Source organism: Sinocyclocheilus anshuiensis, unplaced genomic scaffold, assembly GCF_001515605.1.
Source record: "Sinocyclocheilus anshuiensis isolate Anshui unplaced genomic scaffold, SAMN03320099.WGS_v1.1 scaffold352, whole genome shotgun sequence".
Classification (NCBI taxonomy): domain Eukaryota; kingdom Metazoa; phylum Chordata; class Actinopteri; order Cypriniformes; family Cyprinidae; genus Sinocyclocheilus; species Sinocyclocheilus anshuiensis.
Genome location: NW_015557093.1, coordinates 721,307 through 736,153, shown reverse-complemented (window position 1 = coordinate 736,153; position 14,847 = coordinate 721,307). Strand labels below are relative to the sequence as shown.

The 14,847-nt window shown below is 36.1% G+C and overlaps 1 protein-coding gene across 1 annotated transcript in view; it reads right to left on the bottom strand.

Annotated features, from left to right (window-relative positions):
* nfkb1 (nuclear factor of kappa light polypeptide gene enhancer in B-cells 1) overlaps nt 1-14,847 on the bottom strand; it is a 30,742-nt gene that overhangs the window by 13,484 nt on the left and 2,411 nt on the right. The window contains exons 2-11 of the mRNA XM_016472269.1: nt 13,942-13,976; nt 13,080-13,179; nt 10,158-10,198; nt 9,831-9,929; nt 5,267-5,415; nt 4,982-5,145; nt 4,301-4,459; nt 3,555-3,659; nt 1,180-1,271; nt 259-397 (exon numbers count right to left, since the gene is read on the bottom strand). Of these exons, the coding sequence (XP_016327755.1) occupies nt 259-397; nt 1,180-1,271; nt 3,555-3,659; nt 4,301-4,459; nt 4,982-5,145; nt 5,267-5,415; nt 9,831-9,929; nt 10,158-10,198; nt 13,080-13,179; nt 13,942-13,971 (1,078 nt within the window). The 5' untranslated portion in view covers nt 13,972-13,976. The remainder of the gene's footprint in view (nt 1-258; nt 398-1,179; nt 1,272-3,554; nt 3,660-4,300; nt 4,460-4,981; nt 5,146-5,266; nt 5,416-9,830; nt 9,930-10,157; nt 10,199-13,079; nt 13,180-13,941; nt 13,977-14,847) is intronic.

Here is a 14,847-nt window from a genome sequence, read left to right as displayed (position 1 = left end):
TAAAAAATATTTAGATACAGTATATATATATATATATATATATATATATATTTAAACATGCAAAATAGGAACAGTCTCACTAGAAATCTAAGAGCTTTGGACCCTGTTATATACACTATTTTTTCGGTTCTGTCTTGTGAAAATATATTGCCATTTTTGTCTTAGCTTTCAAAATAAAAAAATTAAAAAATCCTAAAAAAGAAAGTGTATGTTGCACAGTAACAATCAAAGCTTTATGGAGTTGGTTAAAGACTATACCTATAATCTGTGGATGGTAGGTGAAAGGCTTGGGATCGCTCGTTTCATTGTCTGACTTTCTTTTTAGCTGCACAAACACAGAGATGGGCTTCTGGAGGTTCTGGTCCCGATATTTAGGCGTCTTGAAGACGATGGCAAACTAAAGGATGGAATTGAAAGTTGGATTATTCATTCCACCAGAACATTTTTTTAATAATACCATAAAATCACAGTCATCTAAAGTCAAGATGTAACAGTGACGTGACTTGATGAATTAATATTTTTATTCAGCAAGGATGCATTAAATTGATCAAAAGTGAAAGCATTCATAATGTTACAAAATATTTCTATTTCAAATTAACGCTGTTCTTTTAAACTTCCTATTCGTTTAGAAATTCTGAGAAATAAGTATTAGTTTCCACAAAAATATTAAGAAGCACAACTATTTTCAACATTGGTAATGATAAGAAATGTTTATTGAACAGCAAATCAGCATATTCTGCAGGTTCATGTGACACTATAGACTGTAGCCTTTGGCATCACAGGGGTAAATTACATTTGAAAATATATTCAAATAGAAATCAATTATTTAAAAATTTGAATAATATTTCACAGTATGCACTGTATTTTAATCAAATAAATGCAGCCTTGGTAAACATAAGAGACTTCTTTCGAAAACACTTCAACTTTTAAAAGGTAGCATTAGCGTATGAAGAAAATAAATAGGGTCAGTTTTATTTCATGTTGACTTAATAAATCCCCAGTAGCTGTGCTTTACCAACTATTTACCCAGAAAAGTTAGGATTTATCCATAAGAAAACAGACCAAGGAGATCATTAAACCAGAAAGCAAGTCACTGAACATAAAGGATCATGTTTCGACCAGCAGGGTCAAACTGTGGCTGCGGAAGTACAGTGTAGACAGACAAGTTCTTGTGCTGACCTGTCTGTGGACATCGGTGGGGGAGAAATCCCCGTAGGCCTCCCAGGTTAGACCTGTCTCATCCTCTTCATAAAACCGCACCTGGATATCATCTGTCACAACAACAAAAACAAACAATGACATCACACACAGTATGAGGAAAAAAAGAAAATTAAATTGTGAACCAGTGGGGAAAGAAAGAGGAAATGATATGCTTTAAATAATGTGAATACAGTAATGTAAATCTAATAAGAATCATAATTGAGAATAATGGCAATAGCAAAAAAAACAACAACAAAAACTCAAAGCAGAACATCTGGATGCATTATGATAATGACCATTTAATTTAAGGGGTTAATTTATTTGTCATTAAAATAATGTCACCACACACACACACACACACACACACACACACACACACACACACACAGAGTACAATTTGAATATCTGTCATCAGCATGCAACACATCGTTACTTCCGCAAAAGTCATGATTTACCACAGTACAAACTTCATTTAATGGCGCAACTGATATGCACATTATGGACACATGATCTAAAAACATATCCAGTCTAGGTATCAGATGGAAATACCCTGGTATTTTGATATATACCAAATGATTCAATAACCATGTAACACTATATTTACAAATTACTAGGGCTGGGTATCATCGCTATATGATTCACACTATATGATTGTCATTTAATGTGTTGCAATTTATCACAATATCATAGCTGAATCACAAATGAAACTGTGATATCAATCTTATTCCTAATTTTAAAACACTCCAGAGTTTGTTGTAAATGTTTAAGGGGATTTAGTGCGTAGTAATGGTGAACGATGATCATTTTGTATTTCAAGATCATATATTTATCCTACATGACTTGTCCATGAAGATCTGGTTTTCATCGTGAGCGAAGGGAGGAGAAAACAATATGAGATAAGAGAAACGGCGAGCGAGTTGTAGAAAAACAGACGTATAGTGAACTTTCTTCTGCCGCGTAATTTGCATATGAAAAGGGGAATTCCCTATAGCTGGAAAACTGCAGTGAAAACTTCCTTCAAGAGTGGCAAAGCGTGTCCAGCATCTATCACACAAGAACAAGGTGGCTTATCAGCTGTAGGTTAAAAGCTAAACTGTTTGAAGGTGGCTTCATTCAGAAAAATGTAGAACACGGCTTGTTCAAATTTTCCTGATCCCCAAATCAAATACACCATTATACCCTGGCTGTTCTCTTGAAATCATTCTTGTACCAAAAACAGTCACTATTTAGTTTCAAAAGACCATTCTCAACATTCTCTTTCTGACCCTTAGCAAAGTCCTCTTTAAAACAATTCAGTTCTCTTCGGTGGCCATCTTGGTAATGCCTCCAGGCAGCTTTTTCCAGCCAAGCAGGTACAGCTCTTGTCTGCTTGAATGCTAAGAGACTGAAATCTCTGAAACTGTTTGTAAATATTATGTTTAAATAGCATATTTCAAACCAGAAATACAATTGGACTGTAATAAGATCATAACCTTACTCCTTTAACTGAAATCATGCACATTAATACCATTTTTCAAGCTGGTCCATCTAATTTCAAGAATAAAACAAACTGACTGTTGACTGGCTCATAAGGTGGGCCTTCCTGCCATTTACCAAAAAGGTGATTGGCTCTGCAAAATTGAGCATTATAAGTTATCCTATTCACTTTTATGCAAGTGTATGCATTTCCTACTCTTAATATTTCTCACTTTATTTTTAAGATATAATACTGTTTAAAAGTTTGGGATTGGTAAGATTTTATGTTTTGGAGAGAAGTCTCTTTTGCTTACCAAGACTGCATTTATTTGATTAAAAATGAGTAAAAACAGTCATATTGTAAATATTATGACAATTTAAAATAACCATGTTCTATTTTAATACATTTTAAAATGCAACTTATTCCTGTGATGGCAAAGCTGAATTTTCAGTAGCCATTATTTCAAACATTTATTATTATTATCAATGCAAAACAGTTGTGCTTTTTATTAAATTTTGTGGAAACAGCAACATTTTTGCAGTATTCTTTGATGAATAGAAAGTACAAAAACATTTATTTAAAATATTTTTGTAACAGTTTAATGCATCAATTTAATGCATCCTTTCTGGAAAATTAAGAAAAAAAATCTTACTGACCCCAACCATATATGCAAATGATCTGTAAATCTAGGAATTTGTATGTTAATGTCATCGTGGTTGTGACATCACAACCATAGTAATTTCTGAATGACCCTTTAATATCTCCTCTGTGAACATTATCAAACCCTTTATTTCAAAGCCGCATGGAAAATGCATGCTCTTCATTAATGTCCTTAATTCTGGTCAGCAATAGCAGACAGGCAGAGCGTGCAGTGACTGTTATGATATTGCTTTCTGACCTTTCTGGACTTTGTCACACAGCAGATAGACCTCCTCTCCTCCCGTCACACAGCCAGCGGTCCGATCCATCCGCACTATCTTCAGATTGGAGGCATTTGGGGCCTCTAAAAAGCCACAAGAGAGACAAAGGCATTAGAAATGAAACAAGTCTTTCTGTTTTTCATTTTTGTGGAGTTTCCTCATTTTCCCTTTCCTTTCTGTAGCAGTCTTGTTTTACAAACATGAACTCTGACAGTGCTAAGAAAAGAGGCAAAAATGGAAACAGAGATTATTAGAAAAGGGAGGGGAAGATGACAGTGTAGGCCTAGTTTCAGAGAGGAAGCAATACCCGATAGTTCTCTGTCAGAGAGTGAGAGTACGAGTGAGAGAAATGGAAGAAGAAAATGAGAACGAGATCAAGAGTGAGACTACAAAAATATCAATAATTAGCCCCAAAACTCAAAATCATGTGGCTACTCTGTTAACAAACACTTCTCTTCCTCTCCACAGTCATGGCAGTTTCACTAAATTATACAGATTGGGCCAAAAGCCATAATTTCTAATGACTACGAATTCGAATTATTTAACTATAGCTAAACACATTAAATGAACCCATTTCATTACTTTACAAAAAACAAAATAAAATAGTAAAAAAAACTATTAAAAATGTTAATAAAAGCTATATTAGTATCTCAATTATACTAAAATAACACTGCTATGAATGCTTTTGATCGACATGGTCAGTATCAAGGAGGATGATACTCACTGCTGTCAAAGATGGGGTCTGAAATGACCGGTTCCAGTCGGCGGGAGAACCCTCCATCACTGTCGGGCAGGAAGGCTGTGAACATGAGCCGTACCACACTCAGATCCATCTCCTTCGACTGAGGAATAGACACATTGCTAACCAGGCTCCTCTCAGCATCTAAAATACATGAACAAACAGTCACAATATGCTGAGGTTATTTATATTCAACACCTCAAGCATTCTCTTAAAACTTTCTGTTGGCCAAAGCATTCTTAGATCATCAGGAGAATTCGATCCATAGTGACTTACAGTACATTTTTTTTATAGGGCCAGGGCCCATGGACCAAACTGTCTTGGTACAAAGTGAAAAGTGATTGCTCCTTGTAGAGTCTGAACCAACAACCTATCGGTTACTATCCCAGATCTTCAACCTTTAAGCTACAATGACCATAAGCCCATCAGGGCTCTACAATTAGGAAGGTCACTTGTATTTTTGGCTTGAAAAGTACAAACCAATAGTAATGCTTCCCACTGCATGCCATCATTTTCTTTGTGGTGAGGCAGAAATAAATGTAGGAAGGGCAAGTAAATATCTGAACTACCATCCTGACTTGGCCAGCAGAAAAATGGATGGATATCCTGAATAGAGACATAATCTGTCAGGAAATTTTCACGCACACATAAACACACTTCTCCTACCTGTGAGTTCTCTGGACACGCGAACCTCTCCTTGTAGGACATCTATCTCAGGATGGATAGATATGCCGTAGTTATACCCCATCCTGTAGGCCTCGATCATCCTCTCTTCCAAAACTTTGCTTACGTTCTTCTTTGTCACATGCAAAATGCCCAAGTTGGGAAAACTAAAACATTTGCAAGTGAACATTAATTAGGGGCCTCACTGTCATCGTTGCATGTACCAAGAGTGCTGTTGCTCAGAAAAAAGCATCCTGAATAACTGGATGTTGAGGGACAAATTCAGACCTGATGCTTGAATCTTTGGGCTGCAAGTCGGCAATGCAGATTCCTTTATCGCACTGTTTGCCCACCAGGCTGTGGGCATGAAGATGGGGCTTTACAGTGTTGGTCACCAGCTGAACTACCACTCGCGCTGCACCCTGGTAGTTACAGATCTGTTGCCCCAAAAACAAACAGAACAAAAACATTAAAAAGTGGCTAATTTTTTAGCTGACTTTAATCTGCTAAATACCTATACCTATATGAAGAGTTAATCTGTAAAAACAGATAACTCCTTTATTTTTTTTTTTATGTTCAAAAATCATGTTTTTTTTTTATCCTGCATTCCAATTAATATCAATCAAACTGCAATATATATATATATATATATATATATATAGCAGATATTTGTTTTATTGTGAAATAATCATAATACTTTCACGATAAAACACAAAAAAAATCTTCATATCTTTTATTGTGAAATAATAATTATATATAAATAAAAAGCATTATTACTGATAGATTGTAGTTACTATTTTACAATAAATATTATATCATTAACAATTTATAAAATTTACTGTCAAATAATAACAATTATTATCATTTATCAACAAAACAATTAATATGAATAAATTAGCATTATAAATATAATTTATATATTGTAATGTGAAAAAAAAATCATCATCTAATCAAAAACAATTTATAGATTATCAATATTATTTTATGATAAATAATACATGAATCTATACAATTTACTGTGAAATAATATTTATTAACATTATTAAACAATAAATAAAACAATATTATACACTAAATTATTGTACATATTTCAAGTAGGTAGAATATATACAATCTGAAGTATTTGTGTAGCAGTTCCGCAAATACTTTACATAAAGTCTAAAAGGCAAACCAGAAGACATTAACGGCAAAGGAATGTCACAGGTATGATAATCTCATTTTGGAGGGGGAAATCCCAGCATTCACAGGGAAAGTGGGTGGACCATTTGTGGACTTTTCCACAACATAATTTGGCCATTCTTATCAACAACATCCTCAACACACAGAAGAGCTTAAAGGAAAACAAAAAATGCCACAGTAGACTGAATTACAAGCATATCCCAAACATTAATAAGAAAAGACTTAAAACTGTTTCTTCTTGACTCATATGACAAGATGTGTGGTTTGACTGCTTCTATAGGCCAACTTCAAATATGGCTCACAAAACACTTTCTCTGGAACAAAATGACTCATCCTCATAGCAATATCAACCCCCAGAAAAAAATACCCAGCGAATATCAAAGAATATGAACATGAGCCCCTCTAGAAAAATTGTTTGATGATATCATGAAAGCAGTGATGCCACGCATGAAAACATACATGTGCGCCCATACGTGAATAATGATCCTCCATCTCACCTTTTCAGATCCGGCTGAGAGTCAAACAACACTAAAGACAGCTGCTGAACAGTTGACGTACTGTATGGGCAACAGATGAGCTAATTTCCTCCTACCATGAGCAATGATATAAAAATTAATCAACCCGGAAATCCCTACAATAAACCTGTATACCGTAGCAGTGAGATAAACGAAACACTCTTATAGTAGACCACAAGTTAAATAAATACCAACATGAAAATCATAGGGGATCCCAGCACTTGTGTTGAAGTGCATTACTGATGTAGATACAGTATAGGTTGTGGTTACAGTGGCAAATACATCGTTGAGAAGTTTTAACAACTTTTTTTTCAATAATAGCACCAGTAGCAATGGAAATTCATGAAATTTGTTGTTTTCTCTTCCTCCACATTTAAACATTCAAATTCAAATCAAGTTGGTTTGGAATAAAGGGGAAAGAAGAATTTAAGGAAACACTTTACAATAAGGTTAATTAATATTAATTTTATATTAATTAAAAATAAACATTAATTAATTAATGTTTAAATGTTCCTTTATATTTGTTTATACAGTTTAATGCTGCTCAAAGGGGGCATACATGTACTTAAAGGGGTCATATGATGCTTTTTTAAAGATCATTATTAAACGGTCGTCCATAAAATGCATTGCTGTTCTGTTGTAAGTGATCTTAAAGATTCCTAAATGCATCTACTTTCGGAAGGCCAAATAAAGTGCTTTTGCTTTCGCCTAGAAACACACAGCGTCTCCCTGACATGGCTGCTTCAACACTAACTGCGGTTACTGAAACCACGCCTTCTTTCTTTGCGTACACATTTGGGCGCATTATGCAAATATTCCCACACAGTGACCTAGATATGTGGGGGCATGTTAGAACGAGCCGTTTTAGGGGGGTGTGGCAGAGTCTTAACTTTGATAAAGTATATCTCTTTGGTTTTGAGACTTTAGTCTTTGCAACTTTAGGGATCTTATCTATTCACGAACAGCTTGTAACACTCCAAAGAGAAAGGAAAACTTGAAATCGCATCATATGACCCCTTTAAACAACAACTGCACAAGATTACACTATGAAATGGAAAGATTACACTATATATAAATCATAACAAATTATAAATATATAAAATATCAAATAAAAGGTGCAGCTGCAATTTAGTCAGTGCAGACTAATCTAAATGCCTCTGATTGGCCAATGCATAGAAGCTCAACAGAAACATGTATGATTGTTTATAATGCTCAATGCTGCAAAGAAAAACGTCTAAAAAGAAATCTGATGCAACCTGAGCAGATCTATTCTATCTCTTGCAATCAACACTTTTCATTTCTTTTTCAACTGAACTTTAATCGGGACTGCTGTAATAGATTTTGTTTAACTGTGCAGGGGCATTTTTGCTCCTTTATCTTAAGTTTGAGGAGCATTTATGCCCCAAACCCCCATTAATTTCCGCCCCTATCTGTTAATATTATTTAATGGACTTGAGCTGACATGAACTAACAACGAACTGTTGCATTTTTTATTAACTAACATTAACAAAGGTTAATAAATATTCTAACAAATGTTTTGCTCATTGTAAAAGTTAATGTTACTTAATGCATTAACCAATGTTAACTAATGGGATCTTATTGTAAAGACTTTATGAGAGGAAACAACAAATAACTATAAAATCTGTACACAGAATTGGTTTTCAGCACCTTTAGTGCTTGGGGTTCTAATGTAATACATTTTAATATAACATAGTTGGATATAATGCAACATTTACTATTGATTAAACTCAATCAAGTTTAATTTTTTTTTACCTTTTGTATTAAAAGGTTTGGGCAACTTGATTTACACCAAATGGAAGACATTTGATCAAGAACTTGGAGCCCCAGTAAAGCCCACACTTACTTGGAGGTGTATGTGCAATGCACACACACACACACACACACACACACACATCTCTTTAATGTGTGTTTGTGTGTGCTACATGTCAGAGTGTGTCGGTGCGAGAGGGGCGAGCTGCTGCACACTTCGTTTCCCATCTCTGACACCACATTACATAGAACAAGTCTTCCCACTAATTACCGAAGGTGACACACTGAGAAAATTCCCAAACGGACTGCCGTCATGAAGGAGAGCGTGGTAATAGAGAACAGAGTCCTTCTTTCATTTCTCTCGTTTCTTTCCTTGTTTTGTTTCACTCACTTTCTCAACCTTCAGCCACTGTGATCCCAAAATAAGTGACCTGGCACAAAACGGCAGTTGTAAGAGACAGCTGCTACTATTTTTAGCTGAGTGCTCCAGCAAATATTGCAGAATTGGGATTTATCATCTGATGAAAGAGCTGCCATATCAGACAGCTCTCTCTCTCTCTAGATCTCAAAACTATGCAAACTAGTTTTCCTGAAGGAAATACCACTGCTTGCAAGCTGGCAAAAAATAGGGCAAAAATTGTATTATTTACTCAAGAATGGTGACCATGGGCTGTCAACCTAAAAAAAAATTATTCCAAGTCTTCTGAAGCCAACATTCTGCAAGACATCTTTTGTGTTCCACTTAAGACAGATAGATAAACAGTTTTAGAAAGCATCAAAATTAGGTAAACTATTCTTTTAAAGCTTTAGGTTAGCATATGTTCTATACGTAAGCAGACAGATCACAATTCACTATGCTAAATATTAAATGAAGAATTCATAATTCAGGTTGCAAACGCCATGATGACATCATTGCTGTCAGTTACACAATATGAAGCCTCTTATGCTCACCAAGCTTGCATTTATTTGATCAAAAATACAGTAAAAACTGAAATATTGTGAAATATTATTATAATTGAAATAAACTGTGTTCTATTTTAACATGTAATTTAATCCTGTGATGGCAAAGTCGTCACATGATCCTTGTTATTATTTAATGCACCCTTGCTGATTAAAATTATTGATTAAAAAAAAATACAATAAATAAAATATTTTGAATAGTAGTGTTAAGTCAAAGGGAGATTTTTAAGCTTTGTTTTTTAATTTCATTAAGATGATAAAGTCTGCCAAGACCAAAAAATAAATAACAGCCTGTTCTGTTTGATTAGCACTTGGAAAGGAAACAGAAGAAAATACGTTTATCCTCTTAATCTAAATCCTATTGCCCAACCAGAAGCGAACTGTAAGAGAATGTTTTGTTTATCTCCGGGCAACCTGGTTGAACCTACCTTCACTTGTGGGTAAGACTTCCTGTTCTTCTCGCTGGAGGCCCCTGGGAGTCCTCCGTGGGAGGGGCCTTCACATCCATAGCGGAACCTGAAGCCCCTCTGGAAATGACAATGTCAGACTTAATATTTTGCTATAATGAGTTTGTTATTGTCACTACCTGCTGCCAGAGTTACCAGTCTCTTCTGAGCCGTTGTGCCATTACAGTGTGTTTAGCTTAACACATTAGGAAATTCATTTGCAAAAGCATGAGAACATTTCATTGCGGTCTTATTTAACTAGTTCAAATCATTTAACAAGAGCATTTGCAAAAATATTATGTGCATTACCTGTTTTGGTTGTTCGACGATTCGTAGATAAGGTCCATCGACTGCAAAAAAAGAGATGCAAAAAAAAAAAGAATTCAACTGTTAAATGAAATTCCCTTGTCAGTTCTTCTGTTAATCTTCCACTCAGCAGTCGCTCTCAAGTATCATTCACACTTCCACATCTTTACGCTTGCTAGATCATGACTGGTTTTGAAACAGAAAACCAATGACATCCAATGTCATTTAGCATCATTTATGCCAAAATTGATCCGAAATGTTTGAATGTGTCATATACTGAATTAATTTTTTGAACTGCAGTGAATAACGACTCAAATCTTTTCTTCACACAAAGTGATCAAAAGGCAAAAGGGCAGCGTGAACATTGTGTCGAATATCTCCTTTTGTATTTTATGACAAAAAGGAACTTGTATGCTTTCAATGTCAGTGTCACACTGCAGTGCAAACAGAAATAAGCAAACATGACTAGCTGAAAAGCTATTTAATTCAACCAGGTGTTGAAAAATCAGAAGGATTAGAATTCAATCTCGCCATGCAGACTTTCTGGCCGTCAAGCATATCAGAGCATTCGCTGAGAGGCGGGTGTTCTGCAGATATTTCAGGGCCAAAGCTCTTGCTGCACCACGTGTTTCCACAGAAGCGCAAGCCTCTTCCTCTTCCTGTGCACTACAAGGACTGAGACCACATCCTTGGTGAAGCGCAGCTAAATCAATCAGCTGCTAAACCTGCAGAATTTAACCTCTTACAGCATAACTTCTATGTGTCCACTTCTCCCAATACACTGACATAATGAAAAGGTCCAGATCTAAGAGCGTTACAGGGGACAGGTACTTTATTTGGTAAGATATAACTTGGTTGTATTTCCAACATTACTCATCGGTTCTTTACTCGATGAGGTGTCTCAGGTCTAAAGCAGATGTCAAAACCACAGGTGCACTGAACTCAAAATAGCAATAAATTATTCAATTGTCAGATTGAAACACAGTAATAAGTGCATGCACTACTTGACCGCAGTAGCTAACCACATGCCGGAATAAAGATGAACTCTGTTTGAAAATTTTGTCTAACCGGTTTGACTAACAGTTCTGTTGCTCATGTCATCTCTAATTACCACCTCACACTGAGAAAAAAATGATGCTAGTTGCTTTCTTGCTGCTAACGTGAACCCCCCCCCCCCCATAATAACCCCATGTACTAGAAACCTAAATGAACAGTTCACCCAAAAATGGCAGAAAATTTCGCTCAGGCCATCCAAGATGTAGATGAGTTTGTTTCTTCATCGGAACAGATTTGGAGAAATGTAGCATTACATCACATGCTGATCAATGGATCCTCTGCAGTGAATGGGTGCCGTCAGAATGAGAGTCCAAACAGCTGATAAAAACATCACAATAATCCACACGACTCCAGTCCATCGATTAATGTGTTAAAAAAGCTGCATGTTTGTAATTAACAAATCCATCAAGATTTTAACTTCAAATCATTGTTTCCAGCTAAAATACAAGTCCTCTATCCATAATATTGCTTTCTCCAGTTAAAAAAGTAATCTCGTCTGAATCAGGAGAGAAATTGACCATTCTGAACAAATATGTTGATGGATTTTGATGTGAAAGGACAACAGGGTACCTGGAAGAAGTGTTATTATGGACTCACATTTTAGCCAGAAGGACCAATTTAATGTTAAAACACCTCATTTCTTACAAACACACAGCTGTTCACTTCACAAGATGTTGGACTGATTGATGGACTGTCATTTTGATTACTTGTGGATTATTGTGATGCATTAATCAGATGTTTGCCCTCTAATTTTGATAACATACATTTATTCAATTGGTGAGAAAGTGATGTAATGCTAAATTTTGAATTCACACAGTGTAGCACAGTGACATTTTTCAAAATATCTTCTGTGTTCCACAGAATTTCGTTTCGAATCCATTCAGCCGATCTCCGGGTCTGGCGGTAGCACTTTTAGCTGTAGCTTAGCATAGATCATTGAATCTGATTAGAATTTAAAACTTGACTCTTCTGTAGTTACATCGTGTACTAAGACTGACGGAAAATGAAAAGTTGCGATTTTCTAGGTCGATATGGCTAGGAACTATACTCTCATTCCGGCGTAATAATCAAGGAACTTTGCTGCTGCACCCATGGTACGGCAGCAAAGTTCCTTAATTTTTACACCGGAATGAGAGTATAAGTTCCTAGCCATATTGGTAATTTTTGAGCGAGATGCTAACGGTCTAATCAGATTCAATGATCTATGCTAAGCTACAGCTAAAAGTGCTACCGCCAGACCCCGAGATCGGCTGAATGGATTCAAAAACGGTTAAACTCAACTGTTTAACTCTAAGGGACTTGGAAAATGAGCCTATTTTCAAAAATAGTGGAGTGTTCCTTTAAGTGTCCCCTTTTGATAGTCTTTCATTCATAGTAGAGGCACATATTTAACCAAAACTGTATTGATTTACACAGTTTTACTGTGCTCAGGTAGATCAAGCACACGTGTTCAAAGGTGGCAGCCCCAAAACTGCACTTATCTCAGAGAGGTTTCTCACGCAACCACATGGCAGTAAATAGCTGTTCATGGTTTTCAGTCGTGTCTCTGCAATCCAATGAGGAAGTGAAAAGTGTGGGGAAAAAAAATAGATCAACTCCTGTAGTGCCATCCCACACAATATACGAATGACTGTGTGTGACATCACTGAACCAAGGAATGATTTCTGGGATTTTCTGTCTCCACTTCTCTAGAACGGTTCATTGGATTTAGACCTCTTACTGAATCTTACTGCAGGGTGAATAAAGCAATAGGAAGAAGGGAAATGAAGGCTAGTCTTACTGCATCCATTCTGCAAAGTTCAGCAAGTTATCTCATTGTCAAGACCTTGATTTAACGACAAATCTGAAAAACTCAAAGAAGACCCTTACCTGTCCTCATAACATTATTGTTGTGGATGCCCGGAAACGGTGTCGGGTCCATGGTCATCCATATCGTGTCGTCTCTAAATGGGTCAATTTGTCCCATGTACTTCAGTGAGAGAATAAAAACACAAAAAAAATGAGACACACATGCAATAGCATGCAATTATGACTGTTTTGAATGCTTTACATGTAACTTTAGCAACAGTGTACTTTATAAACAGCTCCACGACCTTGTGTCATAAACACATAGAGTTTTTTCAGCTTTATATAAGGACAGAGTTTGAATTTAGGAGTCAGATTTCTAGCACAGGTGTAAGATGCATCACTGTAGTCAGTGTAGACAGACAGGCAGTAATATGATTTTGCGATATATGTGGATACAAAACTGAACAAACAGTAATGTGTATAGCTTAATTTGGTGCTGTGATAAGGGTGAATTGCAACCACAGAATGCAGGAAAAAGGAAAACCTCCTCAGCTTTCTAAGAGACACTTCCTGTGTGATGCTGTGGTATTTACACACATTAATATGTCCCGTTTCAAATGTAATCATTTACTATCAGGCTTATACTGTATGCCTTCAAAGGCTTACATCTGTTACAAGCAACACAAAAAAGAGCTCTGAGGTCTATGTTTATCTTGTTAAAATAATTACAAGGCATGAGCTTCATGCTATCTGTCTATAGTTATCAGCTATCATGATCATAAACATTTTCATAAATAAATTAGCAGCTAGCAACAGAAGCTTATAAAGTCAACATGAAATCAAAACTGACCCGATTTACTTCATGGTCTTACAGTTGGCGCCAAAAACACTCCGAAATATGTAAAATTACTTAAGTAAAATTGGTTTCGAAACATTTCCTCACCTCTGCATGGTATGGATCCTCTCCAGCCATGATTCCTGTGGAGAAAAGTCAAACAAATTATTTCACATTTCATGTTCGTATTCTTATTCAGACAGTGGCCAAAAGTAGTCAAACACTGAAAATATAAAATATCTAGAAAATATGAAGGGAAGTGAAAAGCTAATTCGTTATTGGTTACACAATTACTAGAGGTGTTTTGTTCATTTGCGAATCTGTGTTTTTTGAACGAATCTTTTAAATTAATCGTTCTCGTTCACTTCCAAACTGAAATTTTCGTTACATGAAGAAGTCACTCCGCATCGAAGCAGCTTTTCTGCCTTCAAAGATTGAATATAGGCTAGTGCAAGTATTCAAGTGCGGTGTTTGAATCAATACGCCTTTCAATTAGTGTTTCTTTTAGTCTGAACAAAGCTCGAGCTGCACTACCTAGCGAGACTTGACTTGTTCATTCAGTTCGTTAACGAACGACATTTTTAAAGGGGTCATATGATGTGATTTCAATTTTTCCTTTCTCTTTGAAGTGTTACAAGCTCTTGGTGCATAAAGAAGATCTGTAAAGTTGCAAAGACTAAAGTCCCAAATCCAAAGAGATATTCTTTATAAAAGTTAAGAGTCAACCACGCCTATCTAAAACGGCTCGTTCTAACATGCCCCCACATGTCTACGTCACGATGTGGGAAGATTTGCATAACGCCGCCAAAATGTTCACGCAAAGAAAGAAGGCATAACTTTTATTCTCGCTGTAGTATTGTTGCTGCCACCATTTCGTGAAGCCGCTGTGTGTTTCGTTGTGAAAGCGAAACTACTTTGTTTGGCCTTCCAAAAGAGGACAATATCCGCTTCGTCATGCCTAGAGCTGATCCGTGCTGGTCGCTGAGGAAATACATCAACTTTGCGCTGTGGATC